The sequence below is a fragment of the Mchenga conophoros genome, linkage group LG12 (assembly GCF_057382185.1).
Source record: "Mchenga conophoros isolate Kocher_MC1m ecotype Shallow Benthic linkage group LG12, M_conophoros_male_GT1.1, whole genome shotgun sequence".
Taxonomy (NCBI): Eukaryota; Metazoa; Chordata; class Actinopteri; order Cichliformes; family Cichlidae; genus Mchenga; species Mchenga conophoros.
The window spans coordinates 8443241-8461470 of NC_140537.1; the positions used below are offsets into that span (position 1 = coordinate 8443241).

Genomic DNA, 18230 nt, shown 5'->3' on the forward strand with positions numbered 1-18230 from the left:
ACACCAGGGTTCCTTGTCAGCACTTTATGCTCAGATGTTTGTAAGCTAAAAATAAACTATTGTGTATGTTCAAATATACTGTTGTGATTGAAGAAGTTAAATAAAAATGTCAGTCATCAATTCATGCATCACCTCATGTCATCATAACAGAGGTCTGTCTTCCAGGAAAGAACAGTTTAAAATTAATGTAATATAGTATTGGCCATACTATATGATGTATTGCTTGTCTTTGTTTAATAATACAGAAGACAAAGACCTTAAAAAATAATCGCATATCGCATCGCAATCGCAATATTGGGGCAAAAAATCGCAATTAGATTATTTTCCATAATCGTTCAGCCCTACTCTTTATGCAGCCTCTTAGTATATTCGTAGTCTGAAACCAGTCAGTTTAACTTATGTATCCTTAATGCACAGGTTCTTATATACATACTGATATATCCACTCAAGCACTTTATACAGCATGTCTCATTCACCCATTCATACAAGCACTTTCTAAATTTCACACTCCAGTGAACACAATGGGGTAGTATCTTGCCAAAGGATATCGTAGCATGCAGACTGGAGCAGCAAGGGATCAAACCACCAGCCTTCTGATAAGTAGATGACCTGCTCTACCCCCTTAGCCACTCTCCCAGCCAGTGGTCACCATTCAATGTCACCTGGTAAAAGATTCTCAAAATAAACTGTAAACCTACTAATTTTAATATGGCCCAATCTCCCCCAAGCCAAAATGTAACCCACAGAGTACAGAACCACCATCCCCACCAACACACATTACAGCACAATATCTATGTTAATACTGTTATTATCTGCTTATTGTCCAAAACAATGGTGAATTTCTTCTTTGAATCATAAGTGTATTTATGTCCCTGTTTATAGGTTTGAATGCGGTACTGGTAACTGAAGTTGCAAACATCGGCAGTCAAACACACCATGTATAATGTTCCTGAAACAAACATTGTGGACTCAAAAGCTTGGGCAGCATAACAAAGCTGAACAAAGCAGAACCAACCAGTTTGCCCTCAACTAGCAAAAGTAGCCAATCAGGCTCTGAGTTAGAAGGTCCATGGCCAATCAGCTGTGAAGACTTGTTTCTCCCATTTGGTGCAGTCACACTCTGCTGCCCTTTACAACACCTCTGGGCTCCGTGTGCTCTTCTGGCAGCCAGCACTCTGCCAGCTGGAATAATATTATGTAATTGTTATTGACATATTGTAACTGGGAAATGATAAGCAAGAAAGTTCTCCCCTCCTCCTCTGTAAAATTAACAGCTTGTGACATGCTGGTGGGCTCCATGAAGAGTCAAGCTGACAGCTGAAGTCAAGAGGGTTACTTTTCAGCTCCACAGAGCAGGGCTTAGAAATAGTCACAGCTATTAACAAATGTAATACTGCTCTCTGTTGCTCATCAATATTAAGCTATGCAAGTCACATTTATTACCTGCAGCGTTAAACGAGACATTACTTATCCCTACCTAGTTGGATCCCATTTTTGCTTTCATAACTACCAAAAGTCTTTGTGGCACAGATTTAAGAAGGTGCTGAAAAAATTCCTCAGAAACTATGGTACGTATTGACATGACAGTCAATATGGCACAATCTCCTGTTTCACCGTATCACAAAGGTGTTCTATCGAATTGAGATCAGTCACCAGATCTTAGTGAAGTCATTTATTTTGCAGTGAAATACACGTCCAAGAAACCAGTTTGAGCTTTATGATATGCTGGATTCAGTCATAGGAAGATGAGTTCACTGTGGTGATAAAAGATGGATGTGGGCAGCACCAATGCTTACATAGGCCGTGGTATTTAGATGGTGCTTAGCTGGTATTGAGGGGCACAAACCATGATAAGAAAATATGCCCCACAACACTGCGCACCCACCACCAGCAGCCTGAACCTTTGATACAAAGCTGGATGGGTCATTGTTTTCATGCTTTTTACATTTAATTTTGGCCCTACCATCCAAATTTCACAGCAAAACTAAAGATTTCATCAAACTAGGCTAAGTTTTCTCAATCTTCTATTCCCTTCACAGATAGGACTGAAAGCTGGAATTGTTGTTCTGCTGCTGTAGCAGTTCTAGTTCAAGCTTTGTTAGGCTGTGCGTTCGAAGATGCTCTTCTGCTTACTTTGGTTGTGATTATTTGACTTAGTCTTGTCTTTCTGATCTGTGGCATCAAAAAGCCATTTTCAGCCAGAGACCTGCTGATTACTGTCCCCTTAGTCTTCACATGGTTATGCAGGGAAACCCCAGCAGTTTTTGAAATTGTAAGGCAGGCTGATCTGGCACCACAGCCAAAGCCAGTCCCTGTCATCGCTATTCAGAGGCTCAGTTTGAACTAAATGGCTAAATGTGCTGACTTGCTATCGGCTGATACATAGTTATATTGTTTGATAATGCAATAATGCAAATTGTGAAATTACCTTTCACAGTAATGCAACTCTGCTATTGGCTTACAGTTATTTCATTGTGATTTTTTTTATTGTGAGTGGTGGTATGTGTCACCTCAAAAGAAATTAGAACTGTATATACTGTATATACTGTACAATAAGATTGTACAGTATTCAGTATAAGAATTTTTTACCCTTAAAAAGGCTGGAAAACTTTTTTTGAACTTCGTTTATAAACTGTATCTGATAATGCACCTTCACAAATGCATGAACATAGTTTAAAAATGAACTGATGTACTGAAAATGTATTCATATTACCTTTCATCACTCCCATGTCCAGGGTCTTTCCCAGCTGCTCCAGGAGATCTGCTCTGGCAGCGTTCTTCTTGTGCTTTTTGCCATCATAATGTTGCTGAGCCATGCCAGGGTTGTTGAACCAGGCGTTGCATAGCTGGCAGTAGCGGTCTGAGTCACGGCGCTGTCGTGGGGAGGTCATAGGAGATGCTTCTGGGGAGGTCTTAACAGGACTGGGGGATGCCTCTGAAGGTAAAACAAGAATGATACAGATGTCTCTTGGTGATCTAGTGATAGTTTTGTAAACAAAACAAATCTGCTAAGACACTACTACTTTTTAAATAATCTCCTTTACAGCATTTTACGTAATCTGGGAACCCCTTGCCTTATACAAAACAGAAAATTTACATATTTGACATGACCACAGTACGCGACTTGACAGAGATAGAGCCCAGCAAATTTATTGTTGCGTCAATTTTTTCAGCCAATATTAACAACTCGCTGATCTATCGGTAACGACGTTAAGAATGATTTATAGAGAAGAGAGAAACAACGCTCAGCCATGAGTGTTGATGCTGCATATCTTGTCCACCAGAGGGCACTTTGCAAACAAATATTTGAGTGCCACAAACAAAGTAACCAGATGACGTGAATAAAGTCAGACAAGACATAAACAAGTAAAAAAGTAACTACACTTGACTTAAGTGTTAGGGAAATTTGATTGTGCTTTTTTTTTTAAGGCTAATAAATTGGCATTTCAGGGTTGGTATCAGTTTGAAAAATAATATATTGATCAGTCTCCACAGTATCCGCCTCCAGTAAAGCATAATCACACTCTGATTTAATATTATTTCTAGGATGCTTTATGATAGAGTGTCCAGGACTTTTGTCTAGCAGCCCACCAGTTTTACCTACAGTCTTTACTTTCCATATTTGGCTCTTCATGCAGATAAGCTGCATAAAATTACTATAAATACTTTCTTACACTAAGTCTGTGAAGGTTCTCAGTCATCCAGGTCATCAGAGTCTAAGGCGCTTGGAAAGAAAAGCGTCTGGACTTCTTCAAGTTTCCTTGAAGACGTTTCACCTCTCATCCGAGAAGCTTCTTCAGTTCTAAGAGCCATTGGTGGAGAGTCCCAGATTTGAAGCCCTATGGGAGTGTCCGCAAGAGGGTCATGGACCCCCTATTGATCCTCTACCTAATCACACGGGCTAAAGTGTGAAAACAGGTGTGGGTTACAACTAGCCAAAGTTTCAGGTTACCCATTGTGAAACCTAGCCGCACCCTATCATGTGATTTACTGAGGTCATATGGCCCGGGATGTGAGTGGGCAGTAAGGCGTCTGGGAAGGATTTTAAACTCTCCACCAATTACTCTTTTGAACCGAAGAAGCTTTTCAGATGAGAGGTGAAATGTCTTCAAGGAAACTTAAAGAAAACCAGACGCTTTTCCTTTTCCTTTCCAAGCTCCTTAGACTTTCTTACACTAAGTTAACCTCAAATTTCAGAGAAAGAAGTATTGTTGCTCATTGTTAGAAAAAAACTAACAATGAGCTTTAATTTCATATTTTGAAGAAACAAATACAAAGCAAAAGCAATCACAGTGACTTGAGTAAAAGATTGAAACACCAGGTCAACTTTTTTGTGTGTGTAACAGCTTTAAACGTTTGGAAAAAATAAATAAAAATAAGTGTAAAACTCAAACAACAAAACAAAATAAATACATAACCACATATCAAATTATCTTCTAAGTGAGACTCATAAACGTAAGAAGCAGATCTGAACTATCTAACTAAGCTGTCAGTAATATGAAATCATTTCCAGTGGTTACGAAATGAAAAAGCTTGTGATTGTTCAGGGGAAAAGCACACTCTGACTTGCATGAATTCACTCTCTTACTTCAGGAGAATCTAAAACACTATGGGGGATTTTATGGTTTATTAAAATGGGACCATTATGTTAGGCTTAACTCTCAAACCATTGGTAGCTTGTGGGCTAACTACTAACCTGATCTGGCCTCACAGTCAAATTTTCATCTTTATTATTCATGCATTTTTGTCTCAGATGAAGAAGAGGCATGAAGAGGTACTACAGCTTAAACAGTACTCTAAGGTATTGCCATTCGACAATGGGTGCTAATTTGTACCCATGTGGTTTTGATTCAAGGACCACTTCTGATTCTTGGCAACATTTTTTAGTATAAAGTTAAAGAATGACTATTTTTTTGAAATATTATTATTTAATAAGTTGAAACAGGGAGGCATTTGTAAAATACTTGCTTGTTCTTACTGAACCCTTGAATCTTCTTTCTCTCATATCTGCCTCAGACAAGCAGACAGCAAAGCAAAGACTGAACCTAAAACCTTCTTCCTGAATTTTGCCCAAATGCTTTTTATCAAGTCTAAGAGTTAAATCAATATGCTAACTTGTTTGTTTACTAGACCCCAAACAGACTGTCTCCTCAAACTGCAATTATTTAAACCAAGAAACACCTTTTAACTTCTTGGGTATATATTTACCTTTTTAACACTGGGTACACTGTACCTGTATGGATACAAACAGACTTTTGACATTAGTTGTCATGGACTGACATAACTGATAGCAAAACAAAACAACAAAATTTAAGGACACAAATAATAAGAACAAGGTGTTCTCTGTGTTTCTAAACCATAACTTGATTTTAATGTCTGACATGACTTTTAATGCTTTTGAAATCCAGCTAATTTACTTGGGTTCTGTATGATCATGACACTTCATGTCTTTTTGGCTTATGTCAAACAGTAAACATAATGTATAAGTCCTGAAAAGGTGCTGTGAACATAATGGTGATATAATAACCCAAAATGTCACATTTTTGCTAAGACAAATGTGAGAAACTATAAATGCTCAGGAAAAACACTGCCCAGGAAAAAAATACTTTAAAATGAGCTACATTAGCAACACTTTGCCAGCTTTTTTAAAGAAAAGATTTGTAGCTGGCAGACAGAGCACAATGGGACGGCTTTAATGAGCACTCATCAGCGGCAACGTAACTGTGGCCGTGCAAGTGTAGCCCTCTGAATAACAAGCTGTTATCTCCATTAGATGTCTAAAGAGGAAAACCTAAATTCTACTTGGCAAACGGAAGAGAAGCCAGCTCTTCTTGGGGCTGCCCACTTGTGCCTTCACGCATGGATGACGGCATTAACCCCCGAACGAGCAACGTGCTGCAACGAGCACTCCCCAACACGAAGAAGCCCTATCAGCTTAATCAGTTTTAACGCTCCACTGCACAGCTCACCCTAAGTCAACATTTAGTTTTGTCCCATTAGCTTCCATTACACCAGTCAACATTTCAAAATAGCAAAGTCCAGTGAAAAACATGGCGGGAGAGAGGATGTATGGAGCCTGAAGTGTCAGGACTCGCTGTCTGCTGAGCACAGCTGGCCCTCAGTGAGGCCGTTTGCATCACACTTTACATTCAGTGCTTGGCTCATTCGCCCCTGCACAGCAAAAGGATGTTATGTAGGATTTAAATGTTGGACTTTACGGTTATAGAATGACCCCCACTATAATAGGCCAATGTAAACTGTCAGACTCAATTTAATCCCTGCAGCTGCTTTTGCAAGCAGGTCAGAGGTCAGCAGCATAACAGCAACCCTGGAGCTGAGAGAAATGTAACGCCTTGCTCAAAGAGAGGGGATTGCATTTCTGCAACCCAAATATAAAGACTACTAGGAAATCTATAGGCAGACTAATGCAGCCTCGGATTAAAGCAGGAAAAAAAGCTCTAAATTTACGAAGAACTAAAAGCGTAATACTCAGATGCAACACTCCCCCAAAAGCACAGCTCCTGGTATCATAACATTCAGGCGATTTCCAGACACAGTGATGACAGAATGAAAGAAGTTAGAGCGAATGGGAACTCAAAAGAGGTTAAATGTTTACTGTTTGCTGAGATAAAGACGTGAGAGAACAGAAAGAAGGTTAATTATCCTCACAGTACACTTCTGCACTCCAGACTGTTCAAAGAAAGGCAGCATCTCAAATATTGTTTTAAAGTTAATACAGCATTTTTGGTAAACATGTTAATTATCACTACAATGCTGTCAACATCTCTCAAGTTGTTTTATCATTTAAATGGAGAACAAAATAAAAAGTCCATGAGAAGCAGTGCACACATATTTAATTGAACACCTGTATGTAGCTAATGACTCTGCAGAAAGCCTCAGGATCTGCTGACCCCACTCTATCACGACTTACCACTAACAGTTGAACATGGAAAATTTAGTAGTAAGGAAATTCAAAACTGGACTTTTGCACAGGTAGCATCTTATTATAATACCACTCCTGAGAGCGAGCCGTTCTTTCAAAAATGTTTGTAGAAGCAGTCTGCATTTTATACACCTGTGGCCATGGAGATGATTGCCACATCTGAATTAACATCTGATTTAGATGCAGGAGTGAATTTACAGTGCTTCAATCTGCCCACAGTTGCTGCTCATCTGCAAGCTGCTTTTCAACCCACCTCCTCCTTTCACACCTCCCAGCACTGGGCCGTACCACCAGATACAAATTATCGCAGATAGAAATGTCAGCCTTGTTTTGACTATAGTGGTCTTGACAGATTTCTGGTAAGTGGCTCTTAGATTTCTGTTGCACGTCAAACAGTGTTGATTATTCGATTAAATTCATCGCATGTGAAAAATTCCCAAAAGAGGAGAGACTCTGGAAAAATAATTTGCTGCAAATAGTCAGGAATTAGAGGGGCATGATTATATGGCCTAAGCAAAGAGTATTTATCATCATCAGTGCAGCCTCTCCATATAGTATCTTCCTCCAGCAAAGCATAATCACACTCTGATTTAATATTCTTTCTAGTAGGCTTTATGACAGAGTGTCCAGGCCATTTGTCTAGCAGCCCACCAGTTTTACCTAAAGTCTTTACTTTCCATATGTGGCTCCTGACTCATAACACACTGTGTTATTACAGGATGGGTCTTTGGCATCAAATAACCCAGCAGGCACATAAAGGACTGAAAGCCTTTCCTCCCATTTAGAGCATCATTAAATCCACACTGTCAAACACCCCTCTGTGCTTTGATTGAGGATTCAGTTCACTTCAGAAGGCAGGGGTCGTCACCATCACTAAGAGACAGATGGCTTCAGCTTGATGTGGCACCTGCTGTGTAAAGGACACTTTAAACTCAATGAAAAGGGCCCTGCTTCTCAATGTTACAGGTTTAAGTATCATCTGGATAAATATGGAACGTTTTTTTCCGCAGAGATAAAATCGAGAGCTGAAACATTGCGCTAAGCACAGAGAGCGCAGTAAAAACTACTATCTGGGAAAGTAGCCTATTTTTTGTAGAGACTTAATGATTTTGACAATGATGTCTGAAAAGAACATTTTTTTAAGAGACAACCGAGTGAATCATCTGAGACTGATGGTCTTGCTGTATCAAGTCAAACAGACAGTACACATGCCACATTTCATACTAGCAGCCTCGTAGCTGTTTAGTCCAACGACACACACATACACACACACACACACACACACACACACACGCAAACACACACGCACACACAGCAGCTGTTTATTGGCCTGATAGACCCTCTGCTGTCTGCAGATCCACAAGAGGGGATGCTACACAGTGGTAAACATGACTCTGGCCCAACATTTTTGAGACTTGTTGGCATTAAATTCAAAATGATATAGTTTTCTTAAAATGGTATGTTCTCTCAGTTTACGCATTCAATATGTTTTTTATGCTCTATTGTAAATGAAATGTGGGTTTGTGAGATTTGCAAGTCCCTGTGCTTTTTCTGTCCTAACTTTTTCAGATTTTGTAGTTTGTAGTTTGTAGGTTCAGATTGTTAAAACGAGCATGCAGGTTTACAGAAGCATTTTCAGTGTCAGCTGTTAACTTGTACAGTTTTTCTAATTGAAGTTTTATGCTAGAAAAACTGTACTTAAGAAGCTTGACAGTAAAGCAGGATGTGGCAGAGCTCTGCAGGGTCTAGTTTTGCAGGTTTACTCACCCTGCAAACACAGAATTTAGCTCTCAAATCCACTCTTCTCTGTGTCTGTGTTTCTCTCAATCCCAACCAATGACAGCAGATGGCCCCGCCCCTCCCTGAGCCTGTTCTGCAGGAGGTTTCTTCCTGTTAAAAGGGAGTTTTTCCTTCCCATGATCACAAAGTGCCTGCTCATAGGGAGTTGTTTGATTGTTCTTACAACCTGACAACATAAAGCACCTTGAGGTGACTGTTGTTGTGATTTGGTGCTATATAAATAAAACTGAATGGAGAATCGAACCGAACTGAATCAACCAGTTATTTAAAGACTCAAGACACGAGCCGTTGCCAAACTCAAATAGGCAGGTAAATAGGTTTTGGGAAACAGTTATTAAGGGGCTGTGTACAACAGATAAGGACAGATAAAAGAGCAAGTGGGCTATCAGTCATGTAAACCTATAACACTGATACCAAGATGTTAGATAAACCCAAAGTACAGTTGGATTCAATGCTTGACAGATGCTTTTAATGTCAAACTCCTGATAACAATAGAGGCAAACTGCTGATCTCACCAAATTAATAGAATCCATCCTCTGGGCACCACGAATATGCACTCACCAGCCACTTTATTATGTGCGCATGTGTAACTGTTCATCAGTGCAAATATCAAATCAGCCAATCACCCGGCACTTGACCATGTCTACATTTAGCCATGTAGACATGGTTAAGTTGATCTGCTGGAATTCAAACGGAGCATCAGAATGTTCAAGAAAAGTAAGTGACTCTGAACGCAGCATGGTTGTTGTTGCCAGACTGGTCTGAGTATCTCAGAAAGTGCTGATCTGCTGGGATTTTCCTGTAAAACTATCTCTAAGGTTTACAGAGTATAGTCCGCGAAAATATCCAGTGAGCGGCAGTTCTCTGGATGGAAAATGCCTTGTTAATACCAACGGTAACAGGACAATGGCAAAAGTGCTTTGCGTTTATAGGACAGGAACAGTAGCTCACATAACCACTTGTTATAACTAGAGCTGGGCGATATGAGATTTTTTCATATCACGATATGTTTTTTTCATTTCAGGCGATAACGATATCTATCACGATATAAGCCAAATAACTATATTTGTAAGATTTAAATGTGCTGTTGCTCACAAGTAAAATGTGAAATAATCAGCAGCTTGTTTTTATTTAAATATTTATTTCCCATAATAAGTTCAACAGGGTAGATGTACTTAAGGAACATGAGACTTTTTCAGATAAATAAAGGCAAATATTGCAAACTACACAAAAGGCAGCCGCTAAAGCGTTTAAGTTTCAAAACAGAACAAACGAAACAGACTACTAAATTGTCAATTCCACTTAGAAACAAAATATTAATTCTAAAAATAAATCTTAGTTTGTTTTACAGAAGAACAGACAAAACTGACTAACTTTTGTCAATATCAAATAAACTGAGAACTAAAAGGAAATTCTCAATCTCTCCTTGTTGTATAGCTTAGCTTTTCAAACAGTTTTAACAGTTACTTTAGTCTGACAAAAGCCGAATGACGAATTAGCGCTTCTAGTCAGAGACTGAGGCTACGTCCACACGTACACGGGTATTTTTGAAAACGGAGATTTTCCGTTTTCGTTTTAAAAAATAATCCCGTCCACACATAAAGGCAGAAATGAAGGAAAACGTTGCTGTGAACATGCCAAAGCAGCAGGTGGCGCTAGATTCCTAACCGTGCAGAAATGTTGGCCAATCAGAAGTCTAGAAGCCTCAGTGGGAAAAAGTAAACAAAGCTGGGGCATAGAAGCAGAACCGAGTCGTATGTGTGGAGGGACAGTAACTGTGTGTATATGTAAGCATTTAAACACTGCAGAGAGTAGAATTAACAGTAACAGTATTGTAGAAATTCATTTCACCGAAACAATAACGTGGCGCACAGTGTGACGCATGCACCAGTTTATTGTATTTCCAGACTTGCTTTCGGCACAATTTACAGTGCACGCTACTCTGTTTTTTGTCAGACTTGAAATAGCCGAAATACCTTCACACTACGGAACTTCTATGGCTCTTCCGTTCGACAATCTCTCCGGCATTGGAACCATCATCTGTTTTCTCTTCGGTCACGCTCGGTTGATTTTTCTAGTCGGCACACTCATTTCCTCCATTACCCGCTGGCTCCATTACCCACTGGCTGCTTCCCAAACAAACACACGTGCGGCTTGGCACTTGTGCTGTACGTAACAAGTCACGCGACGTGACGCTGCGGCTGTGATTGGTTCGGCTCTGCGCTACTTAATTTAGATTGGCTGACCTTTTTTTTTTTTTTTTTTTTTTTTTTTTTTAAGAGGACGAGAGCGGCGAGGTCTATCGCGATAGCTTAATTTCTCTATCGAGTAAAAGTTATATCGCGATACATATCGTTATCGTTCTATCGCCCAGCTCTAGTTATAACTAAGTTATGCAAAAGCATCTCTGAATCCACAAGCCATGCAACTTTAAAGTAGGTGGGCTACAGCAGCAGAAGACCATGGCAGTTTCAACTCCTTTCAGCTCAGAAAAAGGAAAATGAGACTATGCTCTCCTAAAAAATTGGATGACAGAAGACTGGAACATGCCTGGTGTGATGAGTTATGATTTCTGCTGCAACATTGTGATGGTAGGGTCAGATTCTGGTATAGAAGTGCAGCTGTTAGCACAAGCTTGCACAGAAATGCACAGAAAGACCTCAGCTCATCAGCTGGGATATACCTGTGTGAGGTTTGCATGTTTTCACGACTGCACAGGGTACGTGTGCAATCGTTCAGGTTCTCGCCTCATACTCTGATTTCCTCCTACAGTCCAGATTCTAGCCTGCTGTGGATGTGAGAGTGACTGTAGTGACCTCACACCATATACTCCAGCCCACTGCCACCCTCAATGAGATAAGCTTTTAAGAAAATGAATAGATAGAGTTGAGGTGTTGGATTAACCAGAGATCAAGGGAGAAAACTAGCCAAAAATCATATGAGCTCCTCTGGTGTTCATTTAGACAACAGTGAGAGTCGGTTCTCACTCCTAAGTTGTCACATGCGAAGGACCGATTGGACTTTAACCCCAGTTAAGCTCAAGCACCATTTTCAGTGTGCAGGGTAAATCCTGTGAAGTGGGTGTAAACAAAAAAAGCAAATCAAATGTAAAAAGTGATTCAAACAGTGAAAAAACAGCAGCTTAAAACCGAATGGAAAGCACAAAGCTCAAAATAAAACACCTGAGGAAAACAGACACCTCCATGCAGGCTTTTCTGTGGACACACTCATGAGTCATTTTTAGTCACATTATTCTAATTTAGTCACATTCAAGAGTCACACATTGTATCACCGTTCCTCTTCCCCACTGTTTTTCTTTCCCTCTTTCTTTCTCCCTTTTCTTTCCCCCAGTCATGTCTGTCCCGTGTGCAGCAAGTGAAAATAAAATAAAATAAACAATAAAAGCAAAGGTGAATCAAATAGACCAATACGGCAAGGGATGGTCCATTTGGTAAAGTAAATCCGTTGGACATCTTTCTTTGCCTTTGGACAATAATTCTGATGGCAAAAGAACCAAACGGGACAGGCGGGAAAAAAAGAGTCACACATTGTGCTCAGCCTGCATTATGAACAGCAGTTTGCTCTAAGCAGCCATTTTCGCACACTAATATAAATACAATTCATACATTATACATCGTAATTTGTTCGGGATTTTTTCAAACATGTAGGAAGAGCTGGGAGGTTTTGGTTTTTGAGGTTTTGACACCACAGTTAAGGCTTTTGCTGTTTGATGCTGGCTGTGTCAGCTTCCAGTTTCAAACTAATTTGGATTTATTTATGCAGCTCTTCTGCTGCTGTTTGTGTGAACACTTCTTTCATTACTGACCAGCTTAGTAAGAGAATACCAAGAATCCATTAAAAATAAAATGTACAGCACAGCAAGGCAATCCTTTCATCTGCTCAAAGTCGAAGAGAAACACACTTCCGTGTTTTCACTAATGCAACAATTTACTTTCAGCTGAAGCAGAGTGTCTCATTTTGCCCCCCATGGCATTTCTTATAAGCAGACAGAGAATCAGGGCAGTGTAGAAATCTTCTAACTCTTAAAACAGAGTCATAAATCTAAAGAGATTCCGCTTCTGTGAGAAGACGGGACCAAAGTGCTCCAAATCCATTCACTGACCCTTTCCTACAATGAAGATCCCTGCTGTGCTTTCCTTCACCCCTCCACCCTCTCGGAATATAAACCCTGCTGACATGTACCACTTATAAAATGTTTTCTCAGATTTTCCTTTTGTCTTCAAAGAGAAATCTCTGAATGGAAAGCAAACAACACATCTTCATACTTGAAGTTAATTATCACCCTCTGTGCACTGCGGACAATTTGTACTTTAAAATGCTTTAAAGTGGAGGGGAGGGGGGGGGGGCACAAGTGTACTAAGCCTGCTGCAAACACAGAAGACTTGAGGGCAAAGCTGCAGTTTGTGCAATTCAAAGCTTGGTCCATGTGTTTGGAAAGGAGGCTTGGTTCCCATTGCACTTGGAATACAGGCGGAACCAAAGACATCCTTTAACTAAGGGGTGTCAAAAATAAGACCTGGGGGCCTGAATCAGCCCACTGTCCCACTCAAAGGCTTTGAATATGAAATGTAGTAGAGTGCATACATTTTGAGCTTTTAACTGTACTTTTATATGTTTTACAGATTTTCCACTTTGAAATACCTCCCGTATGGTCACTCATATAACACCAAAGTATTTAACAGATAAAACATAAAAATTAAATGGTAGAAAAATTACTTTTTTTACTATCTACTACAGAATTGTGTTATGTTTGTTTCTGAAGTGTGTTCACAGTTTTAAAAAAGATCATTTTCTGTGAATTAACCACGTTTTTTTATTCATGTAATTTTACATTTGCCATATACAAAAACGGAGATACTGTTGAAATTGCATTTTTTTTAAAAAATTAAGACATTTAAGACATCTTAAGGATTAAAGACCAGTGTGGGCTGTATGTGGGCCACAATGTAAAATGAGTGACATCCCTGCTTTAAATGCAACAAACAATAAACTGCAGTAAACTTTACTGCAGCCTAAAGCTGATGCTTAAATTAGCTATGAAAAATGCAAAATATTCTCTGGGCAAGATTATTTTTATAACTAAAGTAAAAGAATATGTGAATACAGCTGCTTAAGTTTTATCACATCGTCCTGCAGCTGCTGTGAAACATTTGAAGTCAGGCAAAGTAAAGCAGGAGGCCACAGAAGGTAACAGACGGGTCAAATGATCCGACTCGGTGTTGCATTGTTGCATTGTTTGAAGATACAGAAATCTTTCCTTTCTCCCACAGTCTGCGCTTTAAAGAGGGGCATTTTAAAATGTGTGCCGCATGAAATGAAACAGGCAATTACCATCAGTGCCACTTCTCTGACATTCTATGGACAGCAAACATAATTACAAGTGTAAATTGTTTAAAGCATATAGCGGATTTTCTATTCAGCTTTTCTGTATATATTTATATACATTAAACCCACAACAATTCTTCACTCCATCTCTACTCTAGACTGCAAACTTGCATGTGAGGATGATTGCTTGGGCCTATAAATATCTTCATCATATCTGTCATTTGATCTGTAATAAGATGCCACAGATATCTGACCTGATTAAAGCAAGGCTTGGGGTTATATGAGATTATATTCACATAGTTTAAAATCAGGATATTCTAGGAGTTTATCATCCTTGACTCTATAAGTCGTGACAGCAGTTTATATCTGGCAGGCATTACATCTGATATTGCACAGATATCAGCTATAGATAACACACAGATAACAGCGAATAAGCAGAATAGGGTAGAGCAAAGACATAGGGAAAAAAATATGTGTGTTTGTTTGTGTCAGCATATAGAGCAAATTTAAACAACCACTGTAAGCCCTTTACATTTATTTACAGGTAACTTTTGTTTCATGGTGACTTCACATTACTGACATCACCGCTCTGTCTCTCGATGTCAGCACTATAAACCCAGTGTGCTGCTGAGTCCACCTCTGGTTTAGTTAGTTCAGCAGAATGAGAAAGGCTTCAGGATGGAAAATTAAGTTTTTGAGTAACCCTTGCAGGATGTTTTCTTTTTTTTATTGCCTTTGTTAAAGTTGCTGATGTTGTTCTATTTATTAAAGTTAATACATCTTGTAGGGCAGTCCAAACAGAATGACTAGGTCACATTTAAGAAGTATGCCTAGCAGATGGCGAGGTAACTAACCAGATTTACCAACGGGTTGCACCAGCACAAACTGGTTTAAAAACAATTACTGTCAGTACTTACAGAAACACTGCAGTTAGGAAATTGTGTGCAAGAGGTGGGAAGATTCTTTTGGAAGGTTTTTTTTTTATAGGGTGAGGAATACACACAAAATGATTTACTACCATTTGTGACACGCAATTTACTGCTAACTAAACTGACAAAAAAACACATCTTATTTTTTTGTGCAAGCAAAGTGAGACATTTCTCCATCTGTGCCAATTTAACTACTCCTACATTTGCTCAGTGAACTCAGAGTCTAGACCTAGAACCCAGAAAAGAGTCGCACGATACCAGCGGCAACTGAACTTCTTGTAACTCTTCAACTTTTAGTGCCGGGTTCTTTCCAACATACTGTGATTCAGCAGCAGGAATTTCACAGCCCGTGCAATGGGTTCACCACAAAATTGCTGAAGTGCGGAGAGAAAGGAGGAATGGTGACGTTGACTTTGTACCCAATACCGAAAATAACCAAGCCCTGGATGGACGTCGATTGATCAATGCATTTACATGAACAAACTCTAAAAACACACTTTTCTTTAACTAAGTTTTTATTACAGTCAAATTTAACCGTTAGAAATCCAGGACCATGGACAGCGCACAAGGGTTTTGCATTAGGCTTCATGCACTTTGACAGTAAGTGAGCTACAGACAATTACCAAAGCCTGTTTTGATTATAATGACTCTACCGTACACTGTACGCCCTATATTTATATGCTTTTCTGCACCTGTCCGGTTAGTTTACTGGGAGCTGAATATCATTGCTTAGTTTGCGACCTTGCTCAAAATTGCTCTGCTCTTGGTAGATTGGGTATGTTATATTCAAATGAACTGACAGCACATGTGTTAGAAAACAGCATTATTTCTGTAAATCACCCGCAAAACTAATCACACCTGTCAGCGCTGTCTGGGGATTTGCGCTCACACAATACTTTACCACAGTGACTTTCTAACATGCTCACAATAACACTACTGGCATTTATCAAGAGTTTTAATAAATTGCCATCTTGTCCCCAACTCCCACCCCTAAAAACCTAACAACACAGAAAAATAATCTGGGTTTTGGCACTAGATAAAAGGTCTGCATATGACGAAAGTTATAATAGTTAATTCATAAACGTTGTTGCTGAAATGGTTGTTTCAAACTCCATGCAAGAAAAAGATGTATGTATGAAAATACAATTTAGTTAATCAAATGTAATGAAAATCTTTTGTTCTAGTGCTGATTACAGTCATTCAGGACTTAATAATTATGACCACATAATACGGCTCTCTTCACGTGTTCCATTCTAATTGCTCCACTTTCATTTTGCTCTCAAAGCAGAGCTGCTGCAACACAATGAAAGTGAAATCCATCAAATGCAAATGTGTGAATGTCTAAAATGCTGCAAATGCTTAAAGTGTCCCATTAGATAGAAACAGCAGGGAACCACAAGGCAATATAAAAATACAGGAGCTTTAAATGTTGCTGTTATGATTCATGCAGGCTTGCTGTTGATTATATGTTAACAGACAAAGACATTTAAAGTCTTAAGATAATGTCCCCAGTTAAACGTAATGGAAGGGGAACAGCTATTTTACAATATGAACAATTTAACTCCAGATTTCTCTAAATCACTTCTCGGTAAATCAGTGCAGGAGCAAAACAGCCCCACATTAAGCTGCAGATGTTAAAGGAAATGCAGCTCATGCAAGCTATTGTGCTTACGACACAGACGATGGGAAACAAGCCAGAATTTGGAAATAGCGACTGAAGAAATACAAAAATAAACGTGGCTGTGATTATATAAAAGTACTAATGACAGATCAACGCTCGTTTAGCCTGCCTCCGCTCTAAAATAGAAAGCGTATTGCAATACATTGCAACACCAGCAGTTCATTCAACAGAAAATGTGTGCAGCTGAGCATGATCTATGTGGGTCAGTGGAAATATTCAAATTTAACACAACGGTGCCCAAGTAAAAGGGCAAGCAAGGGTTACTGGTTAGCTTATAGAAGCTTTGTGTAATTTTGTGCCTGCAGGTAAAGCATTAAAGATTAATTTCAACTGTCAGATGAAATTCTCGCATCTTCAAAAAGTTTGAAATTGAGAACAATCGCTTACGCAGGACTTTTCCGTGTGTGTGTGTCTGTGACTAGAGATTGATGACAGTGCATTTCTCGAATGTTCATCGTGGGTTTTGAATAGGCATTTTGGGCACAAGAAGATGATGTACAGCATCTGTTCAAAGGCAAAAATAACATCAAGTAAAGTTTATGATGCTCTCCCATGATGCTATAAATTCTCATTAGTGTTATTGGAGGCTTTTTTTCACAGCATGTCCTGTGTGGACACCAAAGTCAGTGCTTGGAGAGCTAGAAGTTTTTGCAGCTGTATGCTGGCTGACAGTCGGCAGAACAACAACGCATCCCGAGAGGCAACTGGATCAACAGAGTCGGCTGATGTGACTTATGCAGAAATCAATAGCTGGGGCCTCTCGGCACCCTGGATTTATCTTTATGACATTATGTATTTGTGACAGATCTGAGAGGATTTAAATTACACTTCCACAGGATAAAATAACCTAAGCTAACATTTCTTTTATTTCAGCAGGACTGGAGTTTTTTGGGTAATGAAAACTCAACATTTTACTAATAGTTTCTTTTTCTTCTGATGGTTTGAACCCCTCTGTAATGAAACAGACACAAATAAAAAACAAATTCACTGTGCTTCAGGGTAATATATGAGTCTAATGTTAATGGAGCAGTTTCAATTTCATTTCTGTCATTTTCACACTAAAAGAGATGCAAGAGAAGCACTGAATAAGTGATTTTTTTCAGTGATACAAATGATTCCCCAAAGATGGATGTCAGCAACTTCAGTCAACAAAACTTAATGTGTCTGTCAGGTGGAGAAGAGGTTCCATGGTGTCCTGGTACTTTGTTGGATGTCAGTGCGATTGATAGCTGTGCCTCCCCCTCTTTTGGCTGAGACGGTTCTGCCTCTGTTCTGAACCATTGGCCACAGATGGCCTCGTTAATGGCTATGTCTGTCACTGACATGTGGCAGAAAGAAAAGCAAAGGGTGCTGTCTGAACACTACATCAGAATTTCTCAGCAGTCACAATATCTCTAAAGTACAACTACAACCAAACAGTCATGAAGTCCTCTGAAACTAAAGTCAAGGTATCTCTTTATTTCTTTGGATGTTTGGGCTATTCAAGTCTAAACAGATATAATTATGCCATTTTGAACTGTCTGGGGTTTTT

At 39.3% G+C, this 18230-nt stretch overlaps 1 protein-coding gene across 2 annotated transcripts in view; it reads right to left on the reverse strand.

Moving 5' to 3' along the window:
• Positions 1-18230, reverse strand: part of LOC146562107 (zinc finger matrin-type protein 4-like) — a 157954-nt gene that overhangs the window by 44902 nt on the left and 94822 nt on the right. For both annotated transcript variants that reach the window (XM_085293581.1, XM_085293580.1), the window contains one exon: positions 2714-2935. In XM_085293581.1, coding sequence (XP_085149707.1) covers positions 2714-2935 — 222 coding nt within the window. The remainder of the gene's footprint in view (positions 1-2713; positions 2936-18230) is intronic.